General features: G+C 38.9%; 1 protein-coding gene across 30 annotated transcripts in view; it reads left to right on the top strand.

The window, feature by feature from the left end:
• LOC139131766 (trichohyalin-like) overlaps positions 1–24890 on the top strand; it is a 79293-nt gene that overhangs the window by 49880 nt on the left and 4523 nt on the right. For 3 of the 30 annotated variants that reach the window (XM_070698018.1, XM_070698019.1, XM_070698026.1), the window contains 16 exons: positions 1659–1704; positions 4933–5049; positions 8529–9023; positions 9507–9649; positions 10053–10212; positions 11137–11286; positions 12752–13288; positions 13765–13888; positions 16038–16585; positions 16851–16892; positions 18217–18366; positions 19100–19256; positions 20666–22189; positions 22382–22899; positions 23188–23436; positions 23952–24054. In XM_070698018.1, the coding sequence (XP_070554119.1) occupies positions 1659–1704; positions 4933–5049; positions 8529–9023; positions 9507–9649; positions 10053–10212; positions 11137–11286; positions 12752–13288; positions 13765–13888; positions 16038–16585; positions 16851–16892; positions 18217–18366; positions 19100–19256; positions 20666–22189; positions 22382–22899; positions 23188–23436; positions 23952–24054 (5063 nt within the window). Of the gene's footprint in view, positions 1–225; positions 238–1658; positions 1705–4932; positions 5050–8528; positions 9024–9506; positions 9650–10052; positions 10213–11136; positions 11287–12751; positions 13289–13764; positions 13889–14862; positions 15025–16037; positions 16586–16850; positions 16893–18216; positions 18367–19099; positions 19302–20665; positions 22190–22381; positions 22900–23187; positions 23437–23951; positions 24055–24890 lie in introns of all 30 variants that reach the window. The other 27 variants (XM_070697999.1, XM_070698001.1, XM_070698007.1 and 24 more) reach the window with 19 other exon arrangements.

Here is a 24890-nt window from a genome sequence, read left to right as displayed (position 1 = left end):
CTGATTCAGTGCCATCAGTAAGTGTACTAAGTACCAAGATGATGTGATTTCTGAAGTCGATTTTCTCAAGTGGTGTCAGAGAAATGTTGCTCTTCTGAGACCTATATATGTAATTGTTTACTGTTAATTGTTGTTTATGTTTGTTCTTACACTATCTTTCTTCCTTTTGTCTCATGTCATCCCTGTCTGTGTCTGTGTTGGATCCTGCTCTACTGTACCTGATAGACTGACAACAAGGTAAGATTGTGTGTCATATTTGGAAAGCATGTTATTTTTTGAACTGAAAGATACAGTTTCAGTGGATGGGTTGACATGACTGGAGTGATTTTGTAGTGTTGCATATTGTTTGTTTGTGTGTATGTCTGTGTGTGTGTCTGTGTGTATTTGGGTTTGTATATTTGTTTCTTGAAGTTCTTGTGAGTCCACTCTATTTTCTAGTCTGCGGTCCCCAGGACACTTTAATATGGCCATAGTGCATTCCAGGAAAGGTTAAGTGACCAGCATCAATGATAATCTTCACTGATGTGCAGTAACAGCTGTACTCCTCATGTGACCTTTCACCCCTGACCTATCTCCATGCAGGCAGGTCAACCTCTCCGTTGAGATATGTACCTAATACTACGCTAAAGAGGGTATTACTGATAAGAGCTTGTCATCAGAGTGGTTTTTGCCTGTTTTGATTAGCTTTCTCAGGTTTACCTTACATCCCCCAAGCTGACATCGGTAATAGTGGATGGGAAAGTTTGATCAAACATTGCGGTCATATTTCAGATACCTGTGACCATTACTTGTGATATGATCGCACAAGAAATCATCTTCTCATGTTCATCTGGTCACAGATTACAGATGCCAACACAAACAGTATGATATTCTATATGAATCAAATGATGTGGAAACTGGTCCTGGTTGCGTGAAGGATTTCAGTTTTGAAGTCAATATTTACAGGATAAGATCTCTTGATTGTTTCAAGGCATTCTCCACCCAACCCCCTTCAGTCATCCAAAGTACGTGCATTCTCTCATTTGCTAGGCTCCCTCTGGCAAAGCGATAGGGTCTGTAATTACCGGATGTATGAATGTGTACAATATTTGATTCGCACAAGGAGTGTACGATTTTAAAATGTTGTTGAGTACTTGAAGAGATGCAGTGCACTTGTTAACATGACTGATGTCCCCCAGCTACATGTAGCTGATACTTTGATATCAGGGATTCCCTCAGTACCTGAATTTCCACGTTCAAGTGCAAATGACGCCATTGAAACCACAACGCAATATGAATCTTATGAGACACCAAAGCTGTTACATGTGTGGAACATTTTCATCCAGTAAACCATGTGTCTCCATCTAAATAAAAGAAAAATTATATTTTTAACTGTTCGTGGCTGAGTATGAATGTGAAAATGTTTATGCGAATTACTGTGTTTTCATGCGGAACTGGCAACATTGACAGTTTAATAAAACATCTGTGACTGACAATTACTGTATGGAAACAGCCAAGTGTGTATCTAGATAATCAGAGGTAGACATCAGTTCAAATGTCTAAGCAAGGTATAAGCAAGGCAACACAGAAGTACAAAGTTTAGAACAATATTGGTATAACCCATGGACTAATGTGATGATGTTCAATGATAAATCATGTATTTTTTTCATTGTTTACAGGGATATTGATGAATTGAAAAGAGGGGCAGACAGAAAACTCAAAAATGTAAGTACAACACACTTGTATATGTAGAATGGTGTTTTTTTTCCCATCAACTCCCACTCACATGTTCAGACTGTTTGAGCGATGTGAGGGGTGATCTCTCCATGCATCATAGCGCACTGTACTTTCAAGCACAAAAACACCAGGCGTACAAACACACCCCTATGAGACCCCTCTCTAATTGTATTTGTGAAGTGGGCAGTTAAAAATGAAAGCTAATTTATACCAGGTAATTGTCTTCTCACAGGCATTGTTTGTATACAAGGTCACAGGTAGCTGGCACAACTGTTTTGCCAGGGTGTGAATTAGGTGAAGTTTCCTGTTTTGATTTTATTTACACAGTGAATCTGACTGTTTACCATCACTTTCACTGTTTCAATGTTTAATTTATTCATTACATTTGACAATATTCATCTGCATTTCTTTGACAAATTATTACAGTACCTTGCTAAGTATTTAATGTCCTGTGTCCTTGTAAGTTGTAACCATCAAATATTGGTACAATCCCATTGCTTTCCATAGAAAAGTTGGACCTTTACATTGTTTTATAGGGGTAAAGGGTTAAAAGTCTTTTATAAAAGCAAGAACCAAAGCATCCTTTGAAAAACCTTGGGTGAAATGCGTTTCTCAATTCAACTAGCAAGTTATTGTGTTAAATCATTTTGGGTGTCATCTCAGATAGAGGGCGGCCTAACTCTTTCTGCCAGTACTGATCAAATAAGGAGTCTTACAGATCAGGACATTCTTCAGGAGGACCTTACACCATAGATGATTTTATCATCAGTTTTCATAACAAGCTGCCTGCAGGGTTTCACAAATACTGCAAAGTCCTTCAAATGACCTTAGCAACACCAGTGGCTCTTGTCACTATGGTTATAGCCCTCATTTTGTGACCTTTTAGTCTTAGTTCTGACCTTTCAACCTTGACTCCCTCTTATTGAGCTGTGTCTGAGATATTTGCTCAGATGTACCAATGATGTGGTTACTTGCATACAATGCCACATTTAATGCACAGTAAGGTCACCGTACTACCCACAATCAATCATACAAACCAACTATCCCATCGCCCTTGCATTTAGTCATCTTCACTACAGAAAAACAAACTAGATTCAAATATATCGTAGGCTTGAAAGGGTCAGTGTTTGTATAAGGGAAATTTAAAAAGTTCAAATATTTGTGTTTCCACTGTAGGAACTGCAAAAAAAGTCCCCAGTTTCAGCTTACATTCAGCGTGCTTTTGAAAACAGCACATATCATTGCTCATTCTGTATCCTTGAAATGTCTATAACAAACCAGTTGTAGCCAGGGGATAATCACAGTTTGAGTCACAATCACATACTCCTCAAAGGTATTTGCATAGCAGTTCGAAAAGACAGCGCATCTCTACAAACCACATAGCAGCGTCTCGGTGAAGTACCTACTCAGTGCACGCAACCCGTAGGAATATGAGCACTTACAACTCTGGCAACTGAAACTGTAAACATGTTTTTTCAGTATTGTTGTTCTGTGTATCAACTAGCCATTCTTGGTTTCCTCTGTAAATCTAGTATCAGGCCTGGGGATCGAGTGCATTGTTATTGCTGACTAACAATTCAGAAAACAGAAAAAGAATTTTCTACAATACCAATGCACCCTTACAGACATACAGACTCGAACCCAAACACATATTTGGGGGGATTTCCAAGAAACTACAACTGATACATAAAAAGTAAATGTTGAAGAAATTCTGACAAATTATGATTATTTAGCCTTGAAATTCCCTTCTGATTTCGTACAATGACAGAATATTTGGCATATCTGTAGGGATTTGTCTTATCTACTGGAATGATTGTATGATTCCTCAAATCTTCACATCCAATTACAAAGTCTATTGTTAGTAAATCCTTGGTTGCTACCAAAGATAAATGTAGCATTTTGAACAGTGGCAGTGGATGTAATGGGTTTTGTTGTCTAGGACATTCCATTAAATCTGGGTGTTTTTAGAAATGAAGAGAAAGAAATTTGCATAGTAAATACTCCTAAACATGTCTTTTTGACATTTGCAAAAAGACCTCATGTGACAGTCAACAGAAAAAAAATGAAATTATGTGAAAAAGGACTGTATGCTATGCAAAATAATAAAGAGGCAAAAAATGTCAAATCTTTCAACAGGGAGACAAAAAAATTCCTTGCATGTCAGAATTGTGACAATCCCACAACATCTTTAGGTGCATCTCTGAGTTTTGTAGTACACAGTACTACATGAAGTACCATGGCGACTTTGCTGCAGGAGGTACTATTGCGATGTCTGTTACATATGCCACCGTATGCGACACTGTTTTCTGGATGCAAAGCATTTAGTATCTGTTTGGCAATGACACTCAGACAGATTCATGCTTCTCACTCAAGATGTTACCAAATTTATTGTACCCATAGATTCATATTTGAAATTAAAACAAAAAATAGATTTTTGAAGATTTATGGAGATAGATCAGATAAATGTATTTGCATTTTCATGTTGTTGTATCACTATGCTTGCACCATGCTTTGACAGAAAACAAACAAATAAACAGAAAGCAAATCATTTCAAGAATGTGTGTGTAAAAGTTTTTGTCCCACTTTTTATACTAATTCCATAACTTGTTAACTCAAAGTACATGATGAAAATATCAAAAGCTATTGTTCCTTTAAAATAAGCATAGACCGTCCAGTTTCTACTGTCTATGCTTCAACAGTCTGTTGTGATCGATTATATAAGGACACAATGTAGAGAACTCAGGACTGAAATCCAACCTCAAAGATACATTAGACTTTGTACAAACAGTCCTGCTGCTGTCTCCAATAGATCATGATGTCACTGTTTTGAAAGTACATGTAACTGTTAGAAGAGTAAACAAAGAATAAAGCAGTGACGTGGACGGGCGTCATGTAATGTGTAGGTAACAATGCCATAGCAAGTTTAGTCATCAGAGAACCATGCCCAAGTGAATTTTTTTTTTGGTAAAATGAATTTTTTCCGTGCACCAATATGTAATGTTATAATGCATGATACAACTACTTCAGTGTGCATAGTAACAGTTACCCTGTCATTACTCTTAGAAGATGAAAATAAACACAGATAGGAATGCACCCACAGAAAGGTTTATCTATCTCCTGTTTACATTGTGAAATACCAAGGTCTTCTCTGTAGCAAGTTTGCCCTTTCTTTTTTCATCCATTGACTCTTATCTCTGTATGTTCTTGTGCAAATAGGTGTGTATAACTGTTTACTGGTTGGGGAAAACCGCTGCAGGAATTAAGAAGTACCGTGGTCCGCAGTTGAATTTGAGTGCATTTACACAGTTGCTGTCGCCATCGAATTTAACTAAGGTGAGTGTTTCTGTTTGCCTCCGGTATATTGTCATAGCAACTGCTATCACAAAATGGCCGATTTTTACCATGAAATGAGTTCTTATACTTTTCTTCTGGTGTAACTCTGCAATTATAGAGATTAATTACAATCAGTTTGCAGAATATTGGGAACAGAGTTTCACTGTGTCAGTACATCTGTACGTGCATGTAAGAGGAGAACCAGTTGATTGGGGTGAATCAGAATGGAGGGTAGAATTTGAAATCTGAACCTCCCCTACACCCCCTAACAGAAGCAATTTCTCTGTATGATCGACAGACCCTGACTACCCCATCCCAACGACATCTGCATATCTGACACCCAGTGACTGACTGTGTAGAGAACATAAAAAGTTTTGTAGATATAGGACTGTGTCTGAAACCCATGTTTTTAATCAGTGTCCAATATTTGTATCTCAGTCTTCACAAAATAAATGTTTATATTTTAAACTGGAAGACTTGATGTCTGTCACGCTGTGTTCTGTCCAGAACTGTTTAGAACAACATAAACTATGGTGGAGGATATCTTTAGGAATCTAATGAAGCATTTGACTCGCTGTAGTACCCTCTCCCATCTGTCTTGTGTGTACAGCTCTAATATATTATTATTCATTGCAACAAAGGCAAGGCTATTTGTTGTAGGAAGGGCCCAGGCTGAATCAATATGTATCACATGATCAGGAAGGTATCTTATGATTTGAAAATAGTGTCCCTTGGCTGTATTATGATTTGAAAATAGTGTCCCTTGGCTGTACTTAAATCTACATGATCAAAAGTATACTCAGCAGGTGTTGTAAAACTATTTGAAGGGCTTGTCTCATTGCTTGAGTATGTGCATTGAGTGAGTCTCAAGTAATAATGTGCATACTGCGTGATTGATGTGAACATTTCATTTTACAAAAGTAGGTAAAATGTGTTTGAGAATGTTTTCCTGGGTAGGGGTCAGGGTTAGTTTCGAGTTAGTATGTTTACAATGCAAAGAAGTTGCTTCAACTACTACAAATAGCATCGCTTTTGGTTAAAATGTTAAATGGACTTAGTCTTACAGAGAGAGAGAAAACAGTGGATATTAGACACACATCTTGACTCTATTTACAGGTCACAAAATCCCTTACAGTTACAAGACTGGATTCTAATAAATTTTCACCATAAAAACCTGTTTAAGTCAAAACTTGCTGCCACACCAACTCTGAGCAAAAACAGCAATGCATTATGGGTGAAAGAGTTGTTTGTAAACAGAAACATTGGAACATAAGCAAGTGATGATCCACACCCTTCAGTATGTCTAAAAATTGGCCCCTTTTCATTATGCCAGCGGAGTGCATTACCGTACCACAAAATTTTATATCTTTCTCATGAGGTCAAATCTATGTAGGTCAGCTTCCAGTTCTGTGGCAAAACTTCAGAACTTTACAGCCTGACAAAAAGACTAAACAGTTGTTCCGTGAATTGCCAGCGTAGTGTCTGAGAAAAGCCAGCAGTTTGTTTTCCAAGAGTCAACTGGGTGATCAGTTTGAAAATGATGTGGAAATTGCCACATTCAGTGATATCTGGAAGCACTGATGAACCTTGGTGACTGGGTGCCATACGAATCAAATCAAAACATACTGAATAATAGTGTTTACATCTGGAGACTTGTAAACATTGTAGGTAATTTGAACCCAGCGCTACTTTACAAAGCTCAGTGTAGTTGCTGGATTGATTCTTTCCCAGAACACACAGGTCATCTCACAAAAACTCCAGTGCATGTTATTTGTGTCTTAGTCTACATATTGTGAAAGGTATGCTCCATAAGAAGGCCGGTTATCAGTAGGTATCAGTGGAGACCTGTCATTTCTTCAGAGTGTTAGGACGAAAACTGATAGCTAAAATGTTTATATCTCTTTGCGGTGGCAGGACATACGTCACTGATAAATCAACAGAGAATGTATCATCGCCTAGATTGACGCTAATGCTCAGCTGATTCATGTCAAAATATACACTGTGTTTTATTTGCACTGTGATTGTCAACCATTGAATTTCACTGATATGTCCTCCATTCAAATCAACCATCGGTAGACGAATGTTCATGCGAAGGTCGAGACGACCTTCAAAGGGTAAGGCTGTGTTTGAAGCAGTAATAACATGTCATGTGACAATGTTGCACTCAGTGTTGACTCTTTCCCTGCCAGGATTTGGACAGCCCCCATTATTTCCAAGTAAGATCTCCACACAGGCAAATTTTTGAGTGAAAGGCTTTATCTCCAAGAAGTTTTGACAAGATTTCACAACATGTATGGACAGATTCTTTGGGCAGAATAAACTGGATGTCCATACATGTTTTGAAGTTTTGTCACAAGGATAGAAGGACATGTTGATTTGTGGAAAGGATTTGCATCATCTAATAGTGCATCATTTTTAGGAAACAAGTTTGTAAGGGACGATGATTTATGAACAACATGAAATAGGTGTCCTCATAGATGAGTCACAGATGCCTCCATTGAAATGTTAGAATCCTTAGAACTCCAAAAAGCTTTGTCAGATATTCCGTGATGCCATGGATACAGATGATGTACTTTTATCTGCATCATTTGGTTTTGTTAGACTGAAATTATGCGTAACTGTCAAGATGGACCGAGAGTAATATTACCGGGGTAACACATAAAGATGAAACAAAATTAGACAGAGCAGTCAAAGACTTACACTACAAGCTGTAATGAGACCCTGAAACCCTGCTGTGACTTTACTTAGTGTAAACATATTTAAGTTATATATAGGTTGCTATTAGCCTGAGGACAGTCAGTGTTGTATATTGAGACTAGTAAAAGTTTAATCTGAAAGAGACTGGAGAGAGATTTGATCAGTTCAGTAGTTTGCAATTAAAGCCACCATCAAGGAAAGATTGTGTATTTGGATAGCGGCTTGAACTCTTTGATTTCTTACATGAACATAACAAAAGCTTTGCTGAGCTAAGAAAAGGGAAGTTCCAGGGGACGTATCTGTATGATATTATCAAAAAATAGGAATATAGATCTGAACCTAAGATATGATATCGTGAAATTGTTCTGCGATGTTTTTAGACAGGTTGTCTAAATCTTTTTTATTTTACCAAGTTGAATTTTGCAGAATGTCTGTTGAAATGATTACTGTTGTGAAAGGTAACTTTGATTATGAAAATTAACATCCATAACCACACTATTGAATGACATTGGATAGACGAATTCTCAACTCAAACAGTATTTGTGCAATATAGGTTGATCTTCAAGTTCAAGTGCAAAAAGTGGCAACTATATATGCAGTGTTTATTTGACAGTTGCATTACGATTATCAATCGTGCACCGTCAGAAACCATATTAATATGGGACTTCCACAAATTATTGGTGTTTTATTTTTTCATTTAATACCAGTATAATTCCAGCTGCCGTTCACTGTTGAGCATTTAAAAGATTGATAACACAATTTTTCTTGTTCACATGCTGCAGGACCTCGAATCATCTAACCACAGTCTTGACGGTGCTTGTTCACCAATTCACAGTCCAAATTCATCAACCGACCAATCAGGGAAAAGTTATAGCCTCAACAACAACTTGGTCGACATCAACCACGTGAAGATGGATCCCTCGTACCATCAGAGCAATCGCTACTCGGGAATGTATGACTACAATTACAGCCGAGAAAACGGCTACAAGGACAGTAATGCAAATAAGAGCACTGACGAATTTGAACCGACCTTTCATCAGAAACAAAAAGACGACTATGGCAAGCGGAGATACAGCATGCCAGTCGCATACAGTCATCCAAAACCGACGCAATATATTGTTGCGGCGAAAATAGAACACAAAAAGCAGCCTTCGCAAGAAAAGGAATTTATCCATTCAGTGCGCAAGCGAGGAGACTATGGAGAGCCAGATGAAGAAGTCACACAATTTGGCAGACAGAAAAAAGATCTTGATGAAGAACAAAATCAGTGGATGTCGGTAAGAATTGATGCTTGTTCTGTGACCTTGTGGCTCAGTTACATGAAAACATGTAATTTCATTATAGAGTGTTTTCAGAAAAAGATAAAGTTCTTTATTTTCAGAAAACAAGAATTTATTTTATCTGTAAGTTTCAAAAATGAGTGCATTTAAGCTTTAGGCCAGCAAAAATTATAAGATTTTGATTGTGCAAAATTTTTTTTTCAAATCCAAATCTACTGCAAAGGCCCAAATAATTTTCATGAATTCCAATTGTGTGGAAATACACTTTTAAAGGCTGAATTTTTAAAGATCTATAATTTATTATATGCACATTAACCTTGGAAACAGAAACATAAACCAAATGAGCAGCAGTGATTCTATTTCCTGTCACAAGAGGACAGTAAATCAGACCACTCTAAAAAATGTCAACATCGGTCATGGAAATTCTCATGAATTCATCACTGTGTCTGTGATGCTGATGCTTCTGTCTGACTTGCACAGAGCCTTAGTTCTTGGAAAACCAAAAGAATTAAGGCGACTTCCACGGCAAGGGAACGGAAAGCAGAACTGGAAGAACAAGAACAGGAGGAAGAGAAAATTCAACGCAGAGGAAGCAAAACATTTGCACAGATGCTGGAAGATAGGTAAGACCACACAGTTTAAGGTAGCATGTGCTTCAAAAGTATAGAGAGCTTGAATTTACTCTGAACAAGATAACTTGCTGTACTTGAAATACAGTAGAACAAATTCATCTTATATTTGGTGGTAGGCCATGGACTAGTATTGATACAAGTCCAGCTGTCTGGCTGACTAATGTGCTAGTCGTGCTTGGAATTGATAGTGTGTGTACTAGTCTGACAGACCAGTGCGATGCTATATTCAGAGTTTTGGAGGTAAAACCTAGTAGTCAAGAAATTCTGACCATACATCTCTGTAATCGCTACTTCTAAAAATGGAGGAAGCTGGTCTATCGATGTATGTTCTCAGTAAGAACTTGAAAGCATAACCTTTGACCCATGCACTCGACTGTATTCTGATTTATCACAGGGAAGAGAGAGAGAGGGCGCTGTTATCAATAGTTCAGAAACCCGAGGATGAGACGAGGGAAGAACTGAACAGGATTTTGACAGAAGTGCCCCTAGAGTACAACTCAGACAGTGAACAGAGCCAGCAGAGTGTTTCCAGTGCCAAAGATGCAGAACCAGAGGTATGTATTGCCTCTAGCAGACCCTGTTGAGATATGAAAGATGTGTGCATAGATCATCACAGTATTGGTCAGATTACTAGGGAGTTCTGAAGTACATGAATTACCTGATTTGCAGTTTCGGAGAAAGATAAGAGTTTGTATAATGTGCAAAGACCAACACACAAGTCACTGTGCCTTCATTGCTTCCTCTAGCTCTTCAGAAATATTTATTTAATCTATTTCATCAGTGACATTATTATTGTGTTTGTTATACTCTTGCAATTACAGCACATCTTGTTGTGTCAGGCTATAGGGAATCATGCAGTGTTGTTCCAACACATTTTTATAAAAGAGTATCTCTCAGTGTGCCAGCGTTTAAATGAAAGTCTTTTGAAATTCCTTCTGTGCATCCTTTCTCTCAAAACCTCATCATATCTAGCAGTGAAGTCAGCTGGCCTGAAATCAAAATCAAAACGTACAACACTTTCTGTACATTCTTAGTGATGCAAATCTCACTCTTATACTTTTTGGTGCATTAAAAATAAATCTAACCTTACTTTTTTCTTTCAGCCTGTTAATTTAATACAACTTGTAACAAGATCAATGTCAATCAATATCTCTCCAACTAATACCAGGCATTCAGTTTCTTCACTTGCAATGAACTTCGGGAATAAAGGGCAATTTTAACACGGCAGAATTTTTTATGTGCTCTCTTTCTTTTGCAAATGTCTTCCTTTCTGATATCTTAATGACAACTTCAGGTGGCGCTCTAGGAGATGGAAACTAACCCAAGATTCTCTGATGGACAAAGCAGTTTTAATATGTGTGTACATGGATGTTCGTCTGTGTCTATGTTTCTTTGTGTATGTGTCTGTGTGTCTTTGTGTATGTTTGCTAGTGTATCCGTTGTGTAATATTACAAAAACCTGACCAATTTATTTACAGGAACCTAAGAGTGGTTACTATGGCAGCAGTCCCTACGGAAGAAGTCCCAGATACGCGCCGCAGCCAGCTAAGAGATACAGCCCCGAGAGAAGTGTGCCCTCGGTGGCTGTGTCACAACCGATACAGCCACCTAGGGTAGCACCACGAAGAGTAAGCATGTTGCTATGGTATTTAGATCAGCATTAAAAGAAATAATAAAATTGTACAATTGTTTCCTGGAAACCAATTCTGAAATTACCATGGCAACCAGACTGTATATCAGTCATTCATGAGATGTCAACCTAATCACTCTCAGTGATAAGTATTTGAACATTGTAATTCAAGGAAGATTTTCTTTGTGATGATATGTACAAAGTCAGTTGTGATTGGTTGATGAGCATGTGGCATGTAAGTTTGCAACAATCTTATCCAATCATATACATTGAATATTCTTGTGGTTTTCCATGAATACTGACAAGTCAGCTGTTCATCAACCAATCATGTTTGCATCATTTCTGTCAGTGAGTCAGGAAACTTGTTTTATCAATGCGTGTGAGACTTTGCTCTGCATGATGCTTTGCTCCAGAAAAAAAAACTTCCATATGTCATGAAAGTGGCTGAGCATAAGACCCAGCAAACCAGAATAATAGCAACAGAAATGACAGCACTTTTCAGTGATCACAACAGATATCCTGTTTGAAAGATACAATTTCAAGTTTAACCCTTTCCCTGCAAGACAGTATCACTTCCCCGTCAGCCAACTCAGTGAAAAGCAGTATTGAGCCAAAACCATATGTATTCTCCCACCCATTTGGCTTGGTTTGTTCCAACAGCTCTAGATCATAAAAATCATGTTTACAGTACCTGTGATTTCAGGGGCCTTCAAATGTTCAATATTGTGCTAAAATTTTGCTGGAATACACCAAAGGGGGCATATTATGCCTCACTGGTTTTAACGAACTTGACCTGATGGTGAAATATGAACTTGGCAGGAAAAGGGTTAAAATATTTGCAGACACACTGATATGCCTGTCTGAAAGTATACAGAATTTGCTTTGCTTGTGCTCCTAGTCATAAATCAGTGCTAGTGTATGATGCTTATGCTTACATTCCCCTATATCCTGTCAAATGGCTAGCAGACTAATCATTGCCTGGTTACAGTGTGTCAGTTGTGACACGATAAAACTCAACACTGTTGCCTGCAGATCTGACGTCTGTGGTAGTACCTGCTACCAATGTTATCTTCATGACATGCAAACGACAAATTTACATGTATCATGGTCCTTCCACAAGGATGGACTGTGCACGTCTGCACTCATTTTTGCTAATCACTGTCATTTCTCTCAATAGGACAAGCAATCGACAAACATCATCCCAAGTGTAACTCTAACATTGCTTTTCCAACCAGCTACAATCCTCTTAACATGCGTTTCACACCCTATATTAAAATTGCATATAATTGTTCTTCTGTAATGCCATGTTGTCTGTGTGTTATCGACACTTCACCGCCAAGCTTCTTGTACAGCGTCATTGATGTGGTTGGAACCACTTACATGGCAGGGGTGAACAGGTGTTAACCTGCTGTGGAAATGACCCTTGGGAATCACTTGTCTGATTTCTTAACTTTTGTTTCCAGTTTCAGAGGCGGGAAGCGTCTCCAGTAGAAAGTAACAGGAGTGACGTTGATTCATCATTTGCACCAACAAAACCAGTGATTTTCAAATCAGTCCAGCCTCAGTCACACAGCCAGCCACATGGAAGGTCAGACGAGGTCGCAAGGCCGGCGGAGAGTCGATTTTCAGAAAATCAGGTGTCTGAAAGAAAGCCAGTTGAAAGAAAGCCTTTTGAAAGTAGGTATTCTGAGCAACCAACGTACACCCACAGGCAAGCAGAGGAACCGTCATACACTCGCAGGCAAGCAGAGGAACCAACATACGCCCGCAGACAAGCAGAGGAACCAACGTACGCCCGCAGACAAGCAGAGGAACCGGCCTACGCCCACAGACAAATAGAGGAACCCAGGCAGGAAGTTGTCACCCGAAGAGCAGAACCACAAAAAGTGGATTTGAATGCTATGAAGACAGCTGAAAAGAAGAGAGTTAGCTCTGGAATCAAAGATAGGTTAGAAGCCTTGAATGCAAATCAACAAGTGAAAGAGGATAACAGGAAATCGGTAAGAAATAGCAATTGATAGTGACCTGTTTGGTGTTGAATATAGTTAAGACATTGTCAATGCTAGGAATTTGGATGACAATTGCTAGTTTCAAATGCCGTCATTTTCTTTGACACATCATTTTGTGATCATGTCAGAAGTTTGGGTGCCATTTGTTTTTTGTTTATCATTGTTAGACCAACATATTGACAAACAAACAAATGAAGTTATTTTTTTCCTGGGAATGTCTTCATTGTTGTCAGAAATATTATGTCTTTGTGAAGTTATATGCAGCAGAAACTCAAGTTGTCGGTAGAAAACGGCCATGAAAATGAAGAAATCTTCAAAAATGTGTTACAATAATTTGTGAACATTCGTTGTTAAGTTTTCTTTTCCAATGCTATATTGGTTATTGTACCTGTCCTTTTTTGTGAAATTTCCCCATTTATTGTTGCTGATAAATTCAATGCCACTTTTTGGCATCTGGAATATTTCAGGAGGCTTTCAATGAAATGACAATTTGTATCAATCAACGACCGAACAGTGATAGAGGCTTTGGTTTCAGCGTCAGTGGAGGTATTGATGAGGAAAGACCAGTGACTGTTCAAAGTGTTGCTAGAGGTAAGTCACCAAGTGACAAAACTGGAAAGTTTGTTTTTCAATCAAAGCTGTAATATACATGTATATGAAGAAGTACCAGGTTACCAAAAAATTGTAAAAAAATTTGTGCATGTGATCAACCAATCACATGAAGAATCACAAGTAATTATGATTTTTTCCAATACCTTAAGTAGCGATTTTTTGAATTATTTTTCTGACACTTTGCCACAGCAACAAACTTATGCTCCACTGACTTGCTTTCATCGGTTGTATACTGCCTTCATGTCTGATTAATCATGGCTTTCAACCCAATTATCCCTTCATGCAACATACCGTTCATAAGGTGTTTTCATGAAGTGACAATCATGTACTCTGTACCACAGACAGTGAACAGTGTTAGATTGTATGAGCTACTGCATGGATGTTATCTCAATCAGTCACATACTATTCAAGTTCAAATTTATATTTTAGAAACGATCGGATTAGGTAGTATTTAGGTGATGGGATCAAGTTTGTTTAATTTGTGTTTATTTTGTTGGTTTTTTCTGAGAAAACAGGCTGTGTGAGCACGTGTCACTGTGTGTGTTTGTTTCTGGTTTGTATGTATCAGAGAAAATCACTTGTTGAAATCTACTTTTAACACATTCATACTTGCTCATGAAAAGTTTCAGTATTTCAATATCCATTCAATGAGAATCAATCTCTGACAAGAAGCAATACAGTCAATTCTTACTGGTAATATCAACTTGAAGTTGTTTTCCTTCAATTAAAAATGACAAATCTTTATGTTGATGACACTTTACTGCAGGACACTCTTATTCTAAGATACTTCTATCTTACCACTGGAGTGGGAAAGGTGACAGTAAAATCTAGTTTTGGTTACCACAGGAAAAGCTGACTAACTTAAGATCTGACCCTTACACTTTGCACATGCTCAGTTCTAGCCATCACATAATATTATCACACACTGATGACTGACCAACTTCATTCACTAGGTGGGTCAGCAGATATCTGTGAATTATGCGCTGGCGATGAAATCATTTCCATCAACAATCAAAACATCACCCACTTTACCCATGATGCAGTTGTTCATGCCATCAGCCAAGCTGTCATCACTGGCAACTTGCAGCTTAAAATCCGTCGCTATGGTGAGAGAGGTTAGTAACACCATGGAAACAAGGAAGTCAATCTGATCACGCATGATTCCAAATTTCAAAGGTCCCCTCCCATGCATGCATTTACCTACATCCTCAAAATCTTGCATATGTACAGAACAGCAGCTGTAACTTTCATGATTTTTTCGCTATTTTTGTTCTTAATGAAAACTACATTTTCTCATCCAACTCCAGAAAAAATATGTTGAGATACACAGTATTCAGCTTGTCAACTCAGCTCGCTCATGTATGGACTGAACTGTTATTGTTGACAAGTGAATTCTGATCTGGAATAGAATTCAAATATAAACAATTATGGCGCATTTTACACATATAGATGTTGTGTCAACAAGCTAAATAGTGGATGTTTTAACATGCTCTTGGGAGTAGAAGGCAAACTTGCAATTGACTTAAAAAAATAAAAGAAGTGAAAACATTATTGAAAGCAACAGCTGACTCTGCAGAAATTGATAAATGCAACTTGACAAGTCTGTTTCACCAGAATCTTTCATAATTGTGATTATTGTACAGGCACTGTCTGATGTAAAGGTGATTCAGATTTTCTGTCATTTCCATGTAATTCCAGATATCACAATTCATAAATGATCTTACTAATTAAATACTTGGCTCAAAGGGATTTAATCACTTCTCTTTAAACATTACTTTCTCTGCATGAATATATATCTCTCATATTGATATACACATGTACTTACATGTTTCATGGGAAATTCGTATTGTTTGTCAAAGATGGAGTACTTTAATTTTCTTATGTACTTAACAGTACTCAGTTTCTTCAACTTTTAAGTCAAAAACTACTTCACATAAAAGTTTAAACTTCACAACATGGTTAAAACGCATGTGAAAAATTCATAATAATATATTAATCTTGCCTGGCAGCGTTAGAATGAACATGGCTTCAAATTGTGGGTCAAATCCCTTCTTGACTTCAGAATGTAGTGAATTAGCCAGGGAGGGTCTGTACCTTACATCAGGTCAATGTTTCTCTGTATTTGCAGGACCTGGAGACAGCCAATCAAATCGCATGAAAATCCATATGTCCGCCTTTGAAGAGGACAAGGTGCCCGATGACAGCATCCCTCCCAGGACTGAACCCCGCAAGCGAGAATCCAGACCCCAGCCCCAGCCTGTCCCCGTCATGGCACCTGAAGTAGAAACGATAGAAGCACCGACAAGACGGGTGGAAGTTCACTCTCAGTACACACCCGTACCCACAGCACAGGAAGAAACACCTGAACCACCGAGCAAAGTGGAACCCCAGTACAAGTACACACCCATTGGAAGGGTGACTGCTGAGCAGGAGGAAATACCCAAGCCAGTGGAAAGACCCCCACCACCACCCGAGACTGCCCCAAGACAAATTGAAGTGACAATAGTGTCCAGAAAGACAGTGGAGACGCAGTCTCAGAAGCCAGCAGAGGTAGCTCCCAAGAGAGACGACAGGATAAGATTTGTCAGTAGGATATCAGACAAACCAAAGTTTGAAGTCAAGCCAATAACCTTTGACCTCAGCAAATCACCACCAAAGAAACCACAGCCTCTGAAGGTAAGGAATATTGTTACCAAGTTACAGTATCCTTGGTAATATCAAAATGGACTCCTGATTTATGTAGGGCATTTCTGTAACAAAATGATTCAAAACTGTATGTTGTGAATTGATTCACCAAACTGATTTTAGATCAAGTAGGAGAGAAAGAAAGTAACACTCAGTAGTAAAACAAGACTGTATCTATAGTTGTTCTCATCAAAACAACAAGAAATCAGAAAGGAAATAACCAGAAACTGTCTGTTTGTTTGTTTGCCGTTAAAAGCTTCTCACCAGTGATGATGACGATATATTGTATTACGGAGAGGTGAGTACGGGCGTTATGCAAATTACCAAACTGTCGTCATGGTGTTTGCACCTAAGTTATGTAAGCTAAAGAGTGGTCTTGCTGAGACATCTCTGTGGCATCATGCATCATGACGTCTTCGGATTGAACTGTAGCTGTAACAGCACGTAGCGTAGTGCTCTGGTGTCGGGTTTTAAAATCTAGCTATTCTAATGGTAATGATAACTGTAACATCTACTCTGATTCATGCGGTAAAATGTCTGCACCTTTTCTGCTTCAGGTTAAGGTTGCTGAATCCTTTTTCCTTGTAATGATGGATTCTCTATTCTGAAAAAGCGCGCTTTAATATCGAGCTCATTAATTATTTTTGTTTCTCAGAGTATTGGTAGCGATAATATCTTGCTTGGATAATTATATCATCTTTCTCAGCTTCCACAGTATTGAAATACTCTGTGGTTCTGACCATTTTACAGCTGGGTGTTTCTCTTCTGTTCAAATAAATGCAGATTTTTTCATCTCCTCCATTGTTTGCTCATATCAACACACCATTTGCTGAAAAAAATCAAGATTTTTACATTTATTTGCATCATGTCACAGCTGCTCAAGGAGTCTGCAAATTACTTGTGTTTGTATGCAGACCCAGTTTGGAGTGATCATTGATATGTAGTGGATGTACATTACAAGCAAGAAAAAGAATCAGGCAATATCTTGTAAGAATGCCACATCACAAAAAATTGGTGTCATTCCAAAATTCTCAAATTGACCTGAAAAGGTGCAAAAAATTTTGTTAAGTTTCAGTACTCAAAAGTGATATTCTTAATGAAGTATTTTGAGAACTTGGCATTTAGTGAAAGTGAAAAAACAAGACAGCTCACTGTGATGAAATGTTCACTTGAAAATATCACGAAAATCTGTAATAATTTTCAGCAAGTGGTGCTTCAAACCTTTTTACAGCAAATATAAAGTTAAAGGATGCTGGGACATTGTAGTTCATTGACCCCTCCCATTCCCTGCCCTGCCACTCATCATGGTAATAAAATTACATTTTGTAAGATAACTTTGTGGTTCCCCCTTGTGACTTATCACCAAACAAAAGATAATTCGTGTACAATAACGCTTGTTTAATCAGCAAGGCATTCCACATTCCATATTGCCAAGTTTTGCCGTGGTTTTAACATGTAAATAAATTGCTGTACTCAGACTAATTGTTCAATCTTTTGGTGTCGTTGAATCTCCAAAAGTCTTCAAGTTTCATGGTCGTCCCTCCTCCTCCCCCGGGTAAATATCTCAGCAGTGCAATTTGATTGTGTTCAGGTTCATTGATATGGAGGCTTTTTTACAACAGGGAGGTGAATCCGTGGGGGAGCTGAGCCCCTCTGAAGAGGAGCGACTGGAGAGGGAAATAATGGAACAGTTGGAGAAGGAGGAAGAGGAGGCAAGGCAACAGGAAGAGATGCACCGGAGAATTGAAGATGATGAACATCATAGAAAAGAGGTGAGTGTTATTTCAACCTGCCATCCCCCACTGCCATGTACACAGGTCCACACCCACTATTAAAAACTAGAGGTTTGGTTACAACCATGTGGTGAAAGGGGTGTCCTTTTGAAAGGTTGATAGCGGGGGAAGGAAGTAGTATGGTAGATTGTTGCAGAGAATGTTGTATTCTCAACGAGAACTCTGAAATAAGTGTCCCAGGACAAGCATCCAGGGACAAGTGAAATGAATTCCCATCTATTAGAAATTTAATCTGTTCACCCCTATTTCCTGTAGACAGATCCACAATCACTATCAATAAGAATGGGTTTGGGCCAAACCATTGTGATGAAAGTGTTAAATGGAATCATGAAGATGGAAGTGACGCAACAGAGCAGAACAAGGCATAGTAACTGAAATCAAAAATTAAATTTCAAGAGTTTTTGAAGAAATTGGTGTTACCTATCATGAAATCCTCAAACCTGTCAATCATCCAATGTTTGGACATCTTAATCATTTTCCATCACAAGCTAAATCTTCAAAGACAATAGGGAATGGGATATTGTTTCTCTTTGTGTTTTGTGTATGTGGTCAGACTTTGTATGTATTAATAGATATGTTTTATCAGAACGCCAGGAACATGTTCAATTATGATGCTAATTCAACAGCTGAAAGTAGTTTCTTTATAATGCTTAAAAATAAAACAATCATTTTCTTACATGTTTGTTTTTTAATTTCTCTGTTGATGATTCAGAGTGAAACCGATGATGAACCACCTCCGTTGCCAAGTCAACCGCCGCCGCCATTGCCTAGCCAGCCACCGCCGAGCATGACGTCCAGACAACCAAGGAGAGAAAGAGGTAGAGAAGTAGTCAAACGTGAGATCTGGAAAAGACGTCATGAATTCTTCCGTAAGCCAGCCGACTTGAGCTGTATGCCAGTGTTTGGCTTCCCAGGTAGTATGGTAGAGCAGACCCAGATTGAGTTGTTTTCACAGTATTGACAGTAACTCAGACATAAAGTGTTGTTGTGATCGATGCAAGTATCAACTTCTGCGACTTTGTGTTTTCATTTCTGTTGTCTTATTTTCCGCAAACTTTCTGCTCCATGTCTGTGCTATAATCTCAGCAGTGCTACATTCTGTTTTCTGTTTCTGCATAAATTTGGTGGTGTGCGTATATTTTCTTGCTGGTGCGATCTTCCTTTAAACTTTTATTTGTGTAAGCTTTGTGTATTTTTCACTTCTATCCCGTATAAATCCTAGTGCTTCTGAATTTGTTGCTCTGAAAACGCTCGTCTCACTACAGCATTGTGTGTTTACAGTTACTGTCAGTTACTGTGTTGTGGCATTGTATTGCTACAAAGTGATAAACGTAAACAACAACATCAACAAATACCAATGATGATGCTGTTTTTTTACAAACTGCATGGTCTATGCTCTACTAATCCTGCCTGTCTTTTGTAGTTGCTCCGTCACAATCAGAGAGTGACGTAATCCGCAAGATGGTTGATTTTTCCCCATGACAACAAAACCTGACATGATCTTCGCTATTAAGCTATCAAAAGTAATTCCATATACCATGTTCCACTTCATCCGTAGTTTGTTGTAAGTATTTGCCATCTTGCCACTTCCCCATCCCCCTTTCCAAGATACAGCTGGCTGATATCCCCTCACTCAAGTAACAAGAACCGCTCATACTCCAGATCTCAAGGGATTGGCAAAACAGAAATAAAACCCTTGCATGTCAAACTCCAATTTTTACAAGCATGAGTTGGAAATCAAATACCGTTCACAATTTTAACATAATTGACAAATAGTTTTTGTTTGGTGAATATTCTTTGGACCTGTACAACACGATAACGAATATTAATGATGATTTATTTTGAATTCTCTCCTCTTTTCTCAAAAGAATGTTTCATTCCATAAAAGGTTTACTTAAAATTAGCAAAATAAACTTTCTCTTGCACTCAAAAGAAACCTTTGATTTTTAATTTAAGTGTTCATAATACCAATTTGACAATGTTTTTAATTAATTACCATGTGAATCGCAAAGTTTATCCCTCAGAAAGAATAAGACAAATTGTGAATTTCATCGTAGTCAAGTTGGAGTATTTGTATTTCTGTTCCTATTTTGAAAGTAATCAAAATCATTGTCAAATCAAATTTGTTTTAAAAACTGACAACATCTTATTTAAATGTCAAAGTTTGCCTCCATATGCTCATCAGAATCGCCCTGCCTTTCATTAAATTAGAGTGACTGCGTACCCTACTGTTTGATTGACTATTCTTTTGGTGTCTCCTTCATCCCCAAAATATCAGCTGACAGCGATAAAGAGAATGAATCGGACGAACCGTTTCTCATCACGGAAACCAAGAAAGTGAACGATGATGTTGAAGCCCTGTGGAAACAGGTGGAAAAGATGCCAGCGAAGAAGGTGGACGAGAAACAAGAAGAGAAGATATCCGACATGTTTGATGACTTTGAGAAGCTGCCACCCATGCAATCTCCGATGAAGCGGTTCGATATCGAAGAGGAGAGGAGGAAACTGGAGAAGTGGCAGGAGGAACAAGACGAGCAGAGACGTCAAAAATACCTGAATGAGAGAAAGCGACTGCAGGAGCAGTACCTGAAAGACCTAGAGCGAATCCACGAAGAGATGCTGAGGAATAGGGAGAGACAGCAAGAAAAACTGGAGAAATACGAGCAGGAGCTGTTCAGTCGCGAACCTGGGGCCCGTGCACGACAGGAAATACAACAGAGGAGGGAAGACTTCATACGGGATCAGAGGCAACGGGAAGAAGAGTATCAACAGAGGAAAGCTGACTTGATGGCCATTTATGAACAGGAACAGAGACGCTTGGCGGAAGAGGAACATTTTGAAACTCAAGAGGATAAACTGAAACATGAAGAAAGTACATGGACACTTGAGAAGGACAAGGAGGAGGACAAGAAACAGGAGATTGAAGTGAAGAAGAAACATATCGAACGGAAACGGAGGAGGACCCGAGAGTTGGAGATTGAAAAGCTGAGACTTGAAGCGGAGGCGCAGCTTAAGAAAGAATGGGAAGAACTTGAGAGGGAGAAACAGAGACAACAAGAGAGGGAGTTGATTGCGCAGCAGAAACTGGAAGAAATCCGCAGAGAGCAAGAAAAACTGAACAGCCACAAGTTAGAACTTGAGAGACAGCAGAAAGAAGAACTGAGACAACTTGAAGAAGAAAGGAAGAAGCTACGCAGCAACAGCCCTCCTACCAAGGCGACAAATCTGATGCCAAGAACAACTTACTCTAAATTTGCTGCCCTTGGCCAGCCAGAATACAAAAAAGAATCCAATAAGGCTCAGAAATCAGTGTTGAAGAAACCAAACGCCAGTGAACAGACAGAAGCAGAGCTGAAGAAAACAAACGTGCCGCAGAGTAATCTATCGAACAAAGATGCCTACCACAGATTTGCAGCTATCCCTCATGGAGATGAAGATACATACCAGCCCCAACCTCAAGAACAACAACAGCCACAGCCACAGATAAAGAAATCCTACACACTGGAGAGTCGTCCCAACATTACATCTCCAAAGCATGCCACAACATCACCCAACACTTTGACCGCCGAACAACCAGTGAAAAAAGAGAGACCTTTCCTTACTCAGGCTCAGTTTGAACCAGCGTACAACCAATACTACAAGAAACCACAGACTGATGTACCTGAAAGGGACGTGGTGGATCACCGAAGGACAGTACCCGAGAAAGCTCCGCCCACGCAGGCACCAGTGCCTCAACAACGAAATCGAGTTCAACCAGAGAGAGATTTTGCACCCAAACACAGTCTCATGTCAAAATACAGAGGTGAGTCGTCAGTGTGTTTCAAAACTTGTAATCAACTTTATGTTTAACAGAACCATTGTATGACACTTACTTGAAAAGAATGACGCTTTGGAAGAAAGCTGAAAAATTTCTTAAAATTTTAGCTTTTGAACAGAAGGAAAACATTACTGACTGCTGATTTGTTCAATTCTGGTTTTCCTTTTCTATAAGCAGATGAGAGTGCTCCAGCCGGCCAGCACTGGCTCATAGAAGAAGCAGAAAGAAGAAGGCGAGCTGAACGGGAAGGTTATGATAGAGGCTCACCTTATGAAATCACACCTCCAAGGAAAACCAGCCCCATGCCAGCCGAAAAGCCACAGAGAGATGTCCCACCACCCACTGAAATGAGGTACGACGAGAGGTACATGTACGCACCACCGGAGAGGGACTTGGGACAGAGAATGCCTCATGAAAACGAAGCAGTCAGGATGAGACCTCACCATGAGACTAAGGCCGAGAGAAAAGAAAAGTTGCAAAAGAGGCGAACGGTCCACGAGATGGAACCAGATAACAGAGCCAGAGAATATCAGAACATTGAGAGAAAACAGAGAAGCTTTGATGATAGTGATCGCCGACCACAAGCACAAACTAGACATTCTCTGCAGGGGCCTGGTCCCTATAGTAGTTCTTCTGAGAATATTCCTCATGGAGTTAAGAAAAATAATGGCCCACTTCCTGATAATGTCATTCAGGTAAGCTAGGTCTCCATAATGCTTCTGCAGTACCGATAGAAGACAATCACCGGTGTTTGACATATTGCGGTACTATCACCATTCTTATCCTTTTCACCCCCATTTCTCAGTGTAGAGGTCCAACTTTGTAATAGAAAACAATGAGACTAGTTCAAATCATGATGGGGAGAGGGGTAAGGTGTTATTGCTTTTTATAGTCTGTTCCCAATTAAAATGTGTAGCTTGTCAAAACTCACCCCTGACTAAACCCTTATGTTACCAAGATGCTGTGTTGTTGTATCTCTACAGAACTTGACACATAGAACCGGTAACAGGGGCATTGGTTCACAGAGGTCACCGTCCTCACCACAGAGGTACCCGTACGCATCTCAGCCCCCCACAGCTGCAGTTCCGCCAGCACCTGCGGGTAACAAACAGCCGAGCAATCGGTCCGTCAGTGGCAAAGTACTTTGTACAAAATGTGGAACTGCGCTGGGCAAAGGTGCTGCCATGATCATCGAGTCTCTTGGACTTCACTTCCATATGCATTGTTTTAAGGTTTGTATTGTGCAGGGCTGTGTATATGCATTGCCAACTTTTAGTACGTCAGGAAGTACTTTAAAACTTGTCAAATTGAAGTCACAATGTGAAACCATCGACAGTTGAAGGGAGCAGCGCCCTCTACGGCCATTGATTTAGCCCATTTGTATGATTTTGATGTTAACCCCTTGGCCAGCATTCTCCATGTTATCCTATATAGCAATGAAGATGTGGACACATAAATTATCTTGATGGAAATTTCTGGCACTCAAGGTATATAATTCAATATGGCGCTGGAAAATTCTGAGATATCAGGTAACTGAGGGTCAATCTTAATGAAATGAAGATGAATTCACTGAGAAACATACAGTTGTATTTTTTTATCTGGATTTCAGCCTCTTCTGTTCATCCATCAATTTATTGGATAGTTTTCTCAGCCAATTTAGCATTGTCAAGTCACCTTCTCAGTCGAAAAATCTGAGTGAGGCAGAATGTTCAAATTTGTCTCATTGTTTGTGTGTGTTTCTTCACAGTGTTGTGTTTGTAATGTACAGCTTGGAAACGGTGCCAAGGGCACGGACGTTAGGATCAGGGCTTCCAGACTACACTGCCAGAACTGTTACAGTAATGATGCAGGTACACCCGGTCAACACAGATCACTTCAAAATACTAGTATTCACCCACTAACAAACCCACCATCACCCCCTACAAAACAACATGGTACAGCCCATTCAATTCAGCTCGGGGTCGTACCATTGTTGTTTGTAGGGTGATCTAGTTTCACCATAACACACTAAGTCTGTAAGGAGTTTTTTACATTCACACAACAGGATGGGTTTGGTGGCTGCCATATTTAGCATAGTGTCGAACAAACATCAGAAATCATACCTTGGAAACTTGACCGACAGGGAATTTGCCTGTCAGCAGGTTGATTTTGTGAAAGATTGACAATAATGGAAATGAAATTCATGTATATGTGCCTCAAAAAATTCTGACGAGCAGTTTTTGAAAAAGCATTTAGACATAAAAATATTTAGTCAAAACTATGACAAATGAAATTTGAAGAGATAAATTTTAAATAAACTAAATGTGATTTAAGAATTGATATGCAACTAGCCTTTAGTTAAAAAATTTTCATTGAAATTTTATTCATTGTATATTTTACTCTTCAAATAGTTGTAAAATCAGAAGTTTGGTTTATAACATATGAACTTGAATTCACTCCAAAGGTGAATGCAACTAAATTTTCGAAGGCAGCAATCTCACCGAGTATGTACATTCTTTTGCATTATGTCAAAGGTCATTCCAAATATGGCAGTACTTGCAAGATGTCAAAGGTCAACTTTCTGCAGTTTGTTTGTATGTCAGCAACACTATGCAACAGTAGGCCAAATCAAATGAAATAATTCTGTTTGTGATTCTTTTTCTACCCCCTCCCTCGATTTGTTTTAATCCAAACACACTGACCCATT

Source organism: Ptychodera flava, chromosome 4 (genome assembly GCF_041260155.1).
Source record: "Ptychodera flava strain L36383 chromosome 4, AS_Pfla_20210202, whole genome shotgun sequence".
In the NCBI taxonomy this organism is placed as follows: domain Eukaryota; kingdom Metazoa; phylum Hemichordata; class Enteropneusta; family Ptychoderidae; genus Ptychodera; species Ptychodera flava.
Note: the sequence above shows the minus strand (reverse complement) of the source record. Positions and strands in the feature narration are given on the sequence as shown.